General features: G+C 42.0%; 1 protein-coding gene across 3 annotated transcripts in view; it reads left to right on the forward strand.

Moving 5' to 3' along the window:
• fam13a (family with sequence similarity 13 member A) overlaps positions 1–12272 on the forward strand; it is a 184936-nt gene that overhangs the window by 43530 nt on the left and 129134 nt on the right. For all 3 annotated transcript variants that reach the window (XM_048529404.2, XM_059650746.1, XM_048529422.2), the window contains one exon: positions 4918–5089. In XM_048529404.2, the coding sequence (XP_048385361.2) occupies positions 4918–5089 (172 nt within the window). The remainder of the gene's footprint in view (positions 1–4917; positions 5090–12272) is intronic.

A 12272-nucleotide genomic window follows, 5' to 3' on the forward strand; every position in this document is an offset into this window, starting at 1 on the left:
AAGGTATTTTTTAAAATCAGGTTGGTGAGTAGCTTGGAGGGGAAATTGCAGGTGGCAGTGTTCCCATGTATCTGTTGCCCCTGTGTGTGTCACCTCGATGGTACATACTGCTATCACTGTGAGTTGGTGGTGGAGGAAGTGAGTGTAAAGGGTGGTGGATTATAAGGGCAGGAAAAAAAGTTAAAGTTCTGCGGAAGAGTCACTGGACCTGAAACGTTAACTCTGTTTTCTCCTTCACAGATGCTGCCAGACCCCTGCTGAGCTTTTCCAGCAACTTTGTTTTTGTTCCTGATTTACAGCATCTGCAGTTCTTTTGGCTTTTAAAGAAATTACAGTGCCTGGCTCTGGATCCCAGGGGCCCAGCAGTTCCCCCCACCTATAATCGGACCCCTAGAATCTCAGGCCCTAGTAATTGAGCCGTGAGATAGCCCCCTGCACCTGAGTGGATGCAGTGCCAATCGACGGGGATGCTTTGTCCATGCACATTGCCAATTTGTTGTTGTTGTTTGTATTGGAGCTGCTCCCAACCAGGCAAGTGAGGAATATTCCATCATACTCCTGACTTGTGACCTGTAGATGTTGGAGAGGCTTTGGGGAGTTAGGAGGTGATTTACATATACAGAATTCCCAGCCTCTGTATTTGATTTCAGTATCTGAGATGTTGTGATTGGTGCTGAACATGGTGCTATTGTCAGTGAACATATCGGCATCTGACCTTATGATGGAAGGAAGGTCATTAATGAAGCAATTGAAGATGATTGGACCTAAGACATTACCCTGAGGAGCTATTGCAAATGATTGGCCTCATCTGCCTCTGTGCCACCTTCCTCTGTGCCTGGCATGACTCTGGCATATTCCCCCAATATCTCATTGATGCCAGTTTGTCTAGAGTTCCTTAATGCCACCCTTGGTACAATGATGCTTCGATATAAAGGGCAGGCATTCACCTTGTTTCTGGAGTTCAGCTTTTTTGTCCATATTTAGAGTTAGACTGTAATGATATCAGAAGCTGTGTTACCATAATGGAACCCGACCAGCACATGCAGTTGGCTAATGACCGAGCAAGTTAATCTCACTCCTGCCTTTGGTCATATCTTCTGTCACTATTTTACATGTATCCAGCTGCCTGCCTGTAATTGTGAAGACTGAGTGTGTGTTTTTTGTGTATGTGTGTGTGTATCTGTGTATGTGTGCGTCTTTGTGGATCTGTCAGCATGTGTCTATGTGTGTGTGTTTGTGTTCGTGTGTCTGTGCATGTGTGTGTGTGTGTGCGTGTGTGTGTGTGTTTATCTGTCTCTGTGAGTCTGTGTGTGTATGCACTTGTGTGTTCAGAATAAGAATGACACAATCCGTGCATCCCACCCACCCCATGTTGCTGCCATTTGTCTAAACTTGGTACGTACTTTCTCACCCAGTTGGGAGAAGCTATTTTGACTAACATTTATAATTGTTGAGAGGTATAACTTGGTCAGTCACATGAAACGAGACGGTTGCACCAACGGACCTTCCTGTGTCTGGGAGGTTTCATATCCAGGAGCCTTTAACATCAAGTCAGATGATAATTGTGTCTCTCCAGGCAATGGGGATATAATAAATACTTGATCACTTACTAATCAGCTCCATTGGAGCGCTGGACATTTAGTCTTTGAATTTGAATGTTGTGCAATACAGAATGATGTTGTAAGGATCTGTGGCTGCAACACTGCTATGGAACAAAATTAACAAAGCTGAAAGCTGTCTTTCTGTAGCGTGTTAGTTAAAATGATGCACAGGCTGCTTGGGTGCCCTCTGTTACATTCTCACTGTATCTTCCAGGTAGCTGGTGTTTGAAAGTTAAAATTTGAAAATTACTTTCTGACGTTCTGAACTCCTGATGAGTTAATGTCACACACTGTTACCTGGCGCCACGTGCTCCTTTCCTCTTCTTCAGTTCTCTGTACAAAGACAGGTCAGATCCACAATGCCAACACACCCACATTGGATAGGTCAAGAAGGCGCCTCCTGAATTCACCACAATGCTGGGTGCAGCCCCTTTTCCCAGGGTGTCTTGCTCTGTAGTTGCCACCACCATCACCATTCACATCTCACTTCTTTGCCTCCAAATTCTTCCACTGCTGGGACAGGAATTACATGCTGTGCTGATGGCACAGATCTACTCCTAACCAGCTATCTAGCCAACACAGCAGACAGTGTCCCCGGAGATATGAGTTGATGGCTTTTGATATCGCCTGGAGCTATGGTTGAGACTCTGAGTTCCTCTCCAGCATGGAGTGGACCAGGAATCTCTCCTGCTCTTGCCATTGGTAGATGTTGCAAGCACTTTCAAGCTGAAGCCATACCTATTTGAACATGTTACGAATACACTTTCCTAGGCCATCAAGACCTGGAGTGGGACTTGAACCAGGAGCTTCTGACTCAGAGGCAGTGATGCAACCAACTGTGCAATAGCACCTCCTTCAGACACCAAAGAAATAAATAGTAGATTTTATCTGTATGACGTGTGTGTGTGTGTGTGTGTGTGTGTGTGTGTGTGCGTGTGTGTATGTCTCACATGCCTGTTGTTGTGTTTTGCTGTTAGGATAAACAAAGCAAAGACTTGCATTTGCCTAGACACTTTTCTGACTTCAGAACATCCCAAAACCCCGTGTAAAATACATTTGAAATGTGGGAAAAGCAGCAGCCAGTTTGTACAAAGTAGGTCCCCAAAAGCAGCATTGCAAATTGATGTGATAGTCTGTGTTTGTGATGATGAATAAAGTTTAAATACTGACCAAGACACCAAGGAGAACTCCCGTGCTCACTTTTAAAATTATGCCATGGTGTCTTTTAGCTCCACCCAAGTGAGCAGATAGGGCCTCAGTTTAACATCTCATTCATAAGATGGCAGCTCTGACCAGGAGTGACAGCGAGATAATTTGCTCTCATCTCCAGAGTGAGATTGAAGTCACAACCTTTTGAGTTTGATGTGAGTGTCTCCATTACCTGCTTGGTATTATATATGCTGCTAGGGGCAGCTTGCTGTGTATAAAATGACTATGTTGTAACAGTGACAGCACTTCAAAAGTAGTCCATTAACTGGAATGGGCTTTGGTGACAGTGCGCTATATAAATGTAAGTTCTTTCAAGGTGAAGTGTTTGAAATACAAAGAAATATTGTGGCGTGGAACTCACTATTTACCCCCTCCACCTGGAGATTGGCTGGAATAGTTGGTTAATGGCGGATGAATGGGGTCAGTTATGAGGAGACATACATTCAGCAGATAAGGGACATGCTGTGTAGAATCATTTAGGTAATGATACTCAATTAACCAAGTCACAGTTGCACAGGAAATGGACAAGTAACATGGCTCTTGCAGTTTATCAAATTAGTTGATTAGACAAATACAGATTTAATTATTGGAGCACTGCAATGTTCTTTGCAACTTCAAGTGGATCTCATGGGGCTTCTCCTTTTTGCATTAGCAGACCATAATTGTGCACTCTCGCAGGTAAATGCAGCCAACACTGGATAATTTTAATCATTAGATGAACAAAATATTCTTAAAACTATTGAGGGGCATGCCTCTGCTTACTGAAAGATTTCCCATACAGTATCTTATAATTCACTTCCTTCATGGCAGAAAGTTAGAGGGATTTGTTAAGTTACAGATCAGTCTGACGTTTTGGGAAAGAACTGGTTATATGTTCAACTGGAGGCATTTAGAATGAGAACTATCCAAGCTGGATCATTTATTCTTTAATATTCTCTTTTGACTAGACATCCTCTGCTGGTAAATGTTTATTTGGTGGCCTCAAGTAGATAAAATTCAAAATGCAATTTTCAACATACTACGGTTATAGACGTTCCTGGAGTAGTTGGTTCATTTGTTGTATAGAGGGGCTTGGCAGGGGGTTGTTAAAGTGAAAAACTGGAGCAGATGGGGTGAGAGTGAGTACCAGGCAGACCCAAAGATTGTTGAAAGGCGCTGCACTCAAGAAGCATGAATCAGACCTAAACTGTGAACTGCCGGTTGCTTCAGGAATAATACTTCCCCATTGTAGGTGAGGCCATTCATGACAAAACTACCCTCTGCCTCTATTCCAAGAAAATGCAAATATTTACCAGTTGTCGTGGAATGAAATTGCAGTTCTGTCTCTGGATGTCTTTTTCCATGGGCATGTGGCAGAGGGATGGGGCTGCCAGAAACTAAAGACCAAAAGCACTACAAAGATGGAAACTCATTACAGCTGTTAGGAAAAAAATGTTTTAGGTCTTATTGGTGCAATTCCATCAGCTCTGATCAGGCTCCATGGTAGTTGAGAGCAAAGGTCCAGACCTGATATGTCAACTTGTCTGTTCCCTGTTGCTGCAATACCTGCTTGGTGTTTCCAGCATTTTCTATTTTCTCCTTGGCACTCCAATCGATTAAACTCATGTTTTCTCACAGGTGGGACAGTCTTGCTGTGTATCGCTAAGCCAGATAACAAACTGTCGCTTTCTCTCCCTTCTTTTGAATGTTTTCCAAACCCACAAAAGCAGATATCTGTTCACCATCCTTATGGGATCTTGCTATGCTACATTCAACTGACCAGCATTCCCTGCCTTATGCTAATTTCAAAAAGCACAGCATTGGCTATAAAGTGCTTTGAAATGTCTCAAGGGGATCATAAAAGACGCAGGATAGGGTTAGACGAAGTAAAATGGGAACAGCATAAATAATCATTTGGGCCAAATAGCCAGTTTCTGTGCTGTAAATTTTGTGTAATATAAATGCGTATCTTTCTTTACAATTAGTAACAGAGAGCTTGACCAAATTTACTGGGAATGGAAATACAGGGAAGCATTGCTTTGAATTTTAAGGAGATGTCAGTAAAAGGGGAGCAGTGATATATGTTGCACTGCTGCTCAAACAGACAAATTTCTTATTTTCATTTCAGGCCGCAGTGGAGATCAAAAGGAGTTACAGTGGCTCCTGAGGCAGCTTCCAGATGTTAACTATTCCCTGCTGAAATTCCTGTGCTACTTTCTGATCCAGGTAGCTGCGGACCAAAAGACCAATCGAATGACCATTTACAACCTCGCCACAGTATTTGGCCCCAATGTATTCCAGTAAGTCTGGGTGAAAGCTTCCAATGACATGTGCTTTTGATTTAACTGGTTTAATCAGGGAATAAGGATAGGCATCCTGTCTGACTACAGCCACTTGTAACTTTTAGCAGCTTCACCTGTGTGAGCTCATGTATTGAGATTTTTTGACCGCCACAGAAGGATTTGTACAAGTTTAACTCTTGCTGGATTGTGATATCATCATTGAAGCTTTTTGTCTGACACTCATCAGGACAGTTGCAAGAATGCCACATTCCAAACAATTGCAACAATTTAAACAGTAAGGGAAGGGGTTCATTGGAGATAATCAGCCAAGGCAGTCAGAAGATTCATTTCTGTCTACGAGAAGCAAGATACAGTGATGCACAAGTATCTGCAAACAAAAGGAATATGTTCAAACCTTGTACCTTTTCTGAATAACTGGGGGGCTTTGGGAGCCTATGGTTCATCATTGTTTTTTTCGTAGCAATATCTTGGACGATTAGAGTCCCCTTACCAACCTATCCACATTCTTTACTCCATAGTACAACTTGTTGTGATTGTTTGAAATTTGGTATTGTGTTTGTATGACAATTGCAAGGCGAAAAAGGTTCAGCAACAAGTCTCTCCTTTTTGGCAGTAAAACTCTAAATATTGCATTTTAAATCACAGTGGTAGATCAATTTCCACTGTTAACCTCTGGGTGCTAGCCATTTGCAGAAATTTACCCAAGTATATTTATGCAAGATTCTGTTATTTAAGAAACAATGCCCGAGTCATGATAGTTAATGTTACAATCCAGACAGTCAAGCAGTGAAGGTCAGAACACGGAACCCAATCTATTTGCTTATATTTACAGTCTTTCGGTTATACTTACAGAGTCACACGTTTCAAGCATGTACTTCCTAATCCACAAAAATAGCTTCTTCAGTAGCAGAGAACAAACAGATTCCCAGTTACTGCCCACTGTGGTATAATGAGATTATGTAAATCCTAGTTGTGATATTCTGAGAAAGGGTAACTGGACCTAGAACATAAACTCTAATTTCTCACCACACATGCTTCCAGGCCTGCTGAGCTATTCTGACAATTTCTGTTTTAGTTTCTGATTTCCAGTGTCTGCAGTTTTTTTGGGTTTTAATTTGATGTAATTCATGATCATGTACAGCATAGCTCTTACATCAGCCAGAGAGAAGGCACCAGTTTAGAATGTACATGTGAAGAGAACAGTCCTAGACACTCCACTGGAGAGCTATATTTGATAACCTACTACATGCAGATGTTAATACAGTATATCAGGATTTCAGAACTTAAGAAAGTGATAGGAGCAAGCAGTCTCGGGATCAGTGTATGTGTAGGTATTACTATTGGATTTAAATGCAAGGATTTAAGGCTGGATAGGCTAGGAGCTTTTTCACTGGAACGTAGGAGGCTGAGAGGTGATTTTATAAAGGTTTATAAAAGCATCAAAAGTACAGATAAGGTGAATGGCAGATGACTTTTCCTTGGGTTGGGGACTGGGGGGCATATTTTTAAGGTGAGAGGAGAAAGGGTTAGAATGGATTTAAGGGTCACCATTTTTTCACAGAGAGTGGTTCGGGTGTGGAATCAACTTCCAGAGGAAGTGGTAGATGTGGGTATAGACATTTAGATAAATCCATGAATAAGAAATGTTAACTTAGAACATAGAACTGTACAGCACAGGAACGGGCCCTTTGGCCTGCAATGAAATTAATCCCTTCTACTTGCCCCTGGTCCATATCTCTCCGTTTCCTTGCATATTCATGTGCTAATTTAAAAGTCCCTCAAATGTCCCTATTGTATCTGCCTCCGCCACCAGCCCTGGCAGTCGTTTCCCGACTCCTACCACTGTATGTGTAAAATACTTGCCCTTCACGTCACCTTTGAACTATCCCCCTCTAACCTTAAATGCATGACCCCTGGCATTAGTCATTTCAACTCTGGGAAAAAATGTGTGTAGGGATATGGGCCAAGCGCAGGCAGGTGGGATTAGTTTAGTTTGGGATTATGGTTGGCATGGACTGGCTGAACCAATGGGTCAGTTTTCATGCTGTACAACTCTGTGCATGATAAAGCAATTCTCCACCTGACTGCAAAGAAAAGCCCATTTAATGTGCACCTAATCAGTTATTATGGTAATAAACTTGCATTAAAGTTGTTCCCCTATGGACTGTAAATTGTAACCACTTGTTAACTTGTCTCATTAATTGAGAAACACATCACATTCATTGTTCCCCAAAACAGCAAGGGCCTAATAATTGTGTTGTTAACCACAGTCAGCAAAGTCTGTGTTCACATCCCACCTGCCCTGGATGTGTGTCATAAACTGTAACCCTATGTTGGAGCATTTTGAGGAAAAAAATGATCAACACTCAGAAATAAAACATTTTTAGGGGCCCACGGAGAGTCAGGAGAGTAAGAGGAGCTGACGCAGGTGCAGTAGACTAGTTAGCCTTTTCCTGTGCCGTCTAGTCCATGCTAAGATCCAGAATATTTATAGAAATGTATGCTGATTACAACTGTCCCCTTTAATATTCACTTGCCGTGACATCTCCTAGCTTAACCATCTACAGGAAACTCTGCTCACTAAGTGTTGTATGTATGCGAGAGAGCTGAGTATGAAGATTAGAAGGGTGTGCAATTGTTACGCCTTTGTGTTACACTACTGGATTTGGTAAGTATAGAGCAGTAAAAATAGACAACTATGAAATTAAGCCACTGGTATCTCTTATTGAAGACACTGGTGCCACAACACTTTGTTGTATTTCTAACGGGATAGAAATTGAAAGACAACTAAACTAAACTAAACCTGCATCAAAAATCGGCTGAGCGACACAAGAGCATTTTTTTATTATTCAATGGATGTGGGCATTTCCAGCTGAGCTGGTTTTTATTGCCTGTCCATAATTGCCCTTGAACTAAGTGGCTTGCTAGGTCATATCATTCTGTTAAGAATCATTCCCTTTTCTGTGGGGACCTGGAGTTGCATGTTGGCCAAACCAGTTAAAGATGGCGTATTTCCTTCCCTTGAAGATTTCAGGATTTTGTTGAATTCAGATTTCACCAAGTGCCCTTGCAGGATTTGAACCTTGACATTAGACTGGGACTTTGGCTTACTAGTCCAGTGGTGTTATCAACCACAAACCTCTACGCAGTTCTGAAAGTCATATTAAAGAACAAACATAGAGGCACTAGTGAACACGCAGAAATATTTTACAAGAATGAAGACATAAATTATATGGTACCGTATTGCACCATAAAATGCTAGATATATCAGGAAATCATCGATAGGCTGGATATCTTGTCTCTTGCAAAGAAAAAGCTGAGGGATGACCGATCAGCCATTTTTAAAACTATGAAAGATTTTGATCGAGTGAATAAAGAGAGAATATTTCCTTTAGGAGTAAAAGACATAACTGAGGGGTGATCAATGTAAAACAGTCACAAAGAAATTGAGCAGGGATCTTAGGGGAACGGCTTTACACAAAGCATGGAGGGACATGGAACATGTGAACACAACGAGCGGTTGAAGCAAATAACACCAATGTATTTAAGGTGAATCCAGAAAGGTTAGCAGGAAAAGGGAACAGACAGTAAATGGGGTAGATTTAGGTAGAAAAATGGGAGGAGTCTCGAAGGGAACGTAAGTACCAACATGAATAGGTTGGGCCAAAGGGCCTCTTTCTGTGCTGTTTCTCAGATATCGCAAACCTTTGTAATCCATTGGTAGAATTCTACACCCACCTTAAGTTCAACCTGCGTTATTTTATTCAGGAACATCACAGAACTGTTATGGCACAAAGGGAGGTCATTTGGCTCATTGTAGCAGCACTGGCCCTTCAAATGGTTATCATTACTTTGCAAACTCCTGCTTTCTCTTGATTTCCTTGCACATTATTTCTAACCAAATATCATCCAATTCCCTGCGAATGCCTCAACTCAACCTGCATCCACCACATTTCTAGGCAGTGAATGCCAGTCCTCTAACTACTCGCTGGGTACACAATTCTTTTTCCTCACATCACCCTTGCTTTGTTTGCATGTTTTTTTCGGACCAGGAACAGCTTACCCCTATCCAACCCCCTCATGATTTTGAAAGAATTTCTATCGATCTCCACTTTGCCTTCTTCTCTCCAAGCAGAAATGTTCCAATTTCTTCATTCTCGCCTCTGAACTGAAAAAACGTTTATGCTTTCAAATATTGTGGACTTCCTTGATGATACCTATCTGTGCAGAATGTCAAAAAACCAAACTGGGACAGCTTAGAGTTGTATGAGTAGAGTGACCAGGCAAGACAATTGGATTTTAAGGTGAACACTGATTTTGAAATTGGGACCAAAAAGGTTGCCCCTGCTATATGGGGTAGATCATTCACAAAAGTAACAAATTTGGGCAAGCAACTATTCATTGAGAATATTCGGGCCATATAAACTGCGACTAAATAGTGGCTGGAATGCAAGTGCAGAAATTGGACTCCAAGGTGAAGTTTCAAACACATATAGCCTATTGGTAGGGCCACATTTGAAATAGAGTCACAGCTTTGGGCATCCTCTTCTCTACCAGGGCATTAACGTATTGGGAGAGATTTGTGAGGAAGGAACTTTTTAGTGCTTGGGTGCCTGAGACGAGAAACTGTGAAAAAGTGAACTCAAGAAGGATCAAAGTTTAGCTATTCAACGTGAGGAAGGGTAGAGTTAAGGTAAATGTAAACAGGCTTTCCATGTATAGCTGCTATCAAGAAAACCAAGGAACAGAGTGCAAAGTTGACTGGTTGATTAGAGGAGTCCCCTCAAGGGAATTTACAATGGGGATGAGCTAGATAAGTGTCTTGCTAGGAAGGAGATCAAAGGTTTAATCTTCATTACAGGAGAGATCAAAAGCAGTTGTTGGGACAATGAAACCCTGAATTGATAGGCATCTGGAATTCAGGAGGTGAGAATAGTAGATGGTTGGATGTGTTTAAAGTTGAGGTTTACTTTTGAGAAATCCTTGAATGCGAAAGGAAAAGTCACAAGACGAAAAAAAAGGAATACCTAGAAATGACGGTACTGGTCCAAACTGGAATTCCAAGTTAAAGTGCACATGCCAGTTTGGAGTTGTTAAGTACAGACTTCACCTTCTGTGGCGATGAGGATGAATCTTGTGGATTGTGCCAAAGTTTAATTCACCAGTTGGCCTTAGAGTCAGAAAGGGAATTAAATTAGCCAGTGAAGGAGAACACGTTGGCATCTCAAGCATCTCTGGATATGATTGGTGCTTCGGGATAAATGGTGGCTCTGAAAGATGCTAAATAATTGCAATGTTTACCTGCTTGTCTGTAGTCAGTGACAAGAGTAGCCAAATCTTGAATAGATGCTCCAAAAGGAAGGATTCAGTTTTTGATAACAAAGTGTGGAGCTGGAGGAACACAGTAGGCCAGGCAGCACCAGTGGAACAGGAAAGCTGACATTTTGGGTCGGGACCCTTCTTCATGCTGCCTGGCCCGCTGTGTTCCTCCAGCTCCACACTTTGTTATCTCTGACTCCAGCAATCTCCAGTTCTTGTCATCTCAGTGATTCAGGTTTTGACCTCTCTTCCCTCACATGGATCTGAGTAGCGTCTTGCGGAGCCACCTAACCTCCACTTCTGAAAAAGAAACCAAGCAACAGTCAAGCTGCGTTGAAACGATATTTTCAGACATTTCAATGTACCAAGCCTAGACCACACTGAAAGCACTATGCGCATTTCAGGTCTCCAAATTACATTTAAAAAGGATTCAGAGACACTGGAAAGGTGCACAAAGGTACTTAACGGCATAATGCCACAACTGAGAAGATGTTTTTATCCCAAAAAGCTGAACAGACTGAGCACTTCTCAAGAATAGAGAACAAGAGATCTTTAACATTTTCACTTCCAAAAAGTTCAAAACTTGGATTCATAAACTTAAGATTAGTGTATGTATGTAGGACTAATTATCACCAGGTAATATTTAGATTAGATTAGATTCCCTACAGTGTGGAAACAGGCCCTTTGAAGCGTCCCACCCAGACCCATCCCTCATAACCCACACACCCCTAAACACTATGGGCAATTTAGCATGGCCAACCCACCTAGCCTGCACATTTTTGGACTGTGAGGGGAAACGGGAGCACCCAGAGGAAACCCACGCAGGCACGGGGAGAATGTGCAAACTCCGCACAGACAATTGCCTGAGGCTGGAATTGAACCAGGATCCCTGGCGCTGTGAGGCTGCAGTGCTAACCACTGAGCCACTGTGCTGCCCCCATTTAGGGTCAGGTTGTGTCCCTAATCCTCCTTTCAAAATATTTTCTCCATATTCATAGCCATTATTACATTCCTTTTCTGTAGGTGGCACTTGAACCTGGGCCTCCTGACTCAGTGGTATGGACAATACTACTGTGCCACAAGAGCCTTGTTATGTTAACAATATTGTAGTATGAAACTCTGAATCTTAACAAGAAGCACTTTTCTTATCAACAAGCTGCAGTTTATTGCATAATAACAATACAGGTTACTTTGGCTAGTCAGACATAACCACCAAGACCATTTGCAATTCCCCCCATTACATTTTGATTTATTCCCCTCCCCCTCCCCCTACCTTTCCCTCAGTTCTGTTGTCATCGCATTGCCCTGGTGGGTTTAACATGTTAACTGGTTTAGAAACAGATTTGTTGGTGGAGGCTGAAGGCATAAAAGTAACATGAGTGATCTGGTGGTGTTCAGTGGTGCATAAAAGGATCTCTGGGTGTTAAAAAGAAATGAGCAACCAGAGCTGACACATATGGATTGGAACCTAGAGCTCAACTCGGTCATTCTCCCTGAAGGATGATATGCCACCGTGGAGTGAAATGCAGTCTCCGACATGAACCCTTTGAGAACTATTACCTTATGCAACAAAGATAATCACTGATGAATTCAAGGAAGAATTCAGGGGAAGGCTCTTCATTGAACTAGTGATGAGAATGTGAAACTTCCTACCACAAATAGTGACAAAGGCAGATAGCAATGATATTTTTCTGGGAAAATGAGATAAACACTTAGGAATAAATGAATAGAAAACTACACTGGTACATTAGAGATCATTGGGAGAAGGGTCTTTTGGAGCATAACACTAGCATAGACCATTTGGGCTGAATGACCTGTTTCTGTGCTGCCCTTCTCAATATTTCAATTTCTTTATGCAAGT

The sequence above is a fragment of the Stegostoma tigrinum genome, chromosome 1 (assembly GCF_030684315.1).
Source record: "Stegostoma tigrinum isolate sSteTig4 chromosome 1, sSteTig4.hap1, whole genome shotgun sequence".
NCBI lineage: Eukaryota > Metazoa > Chordata > Chondrichthyes > Orectolobiformes > Stegostomatidae > Stegostoma > Stegostoma tigrinum.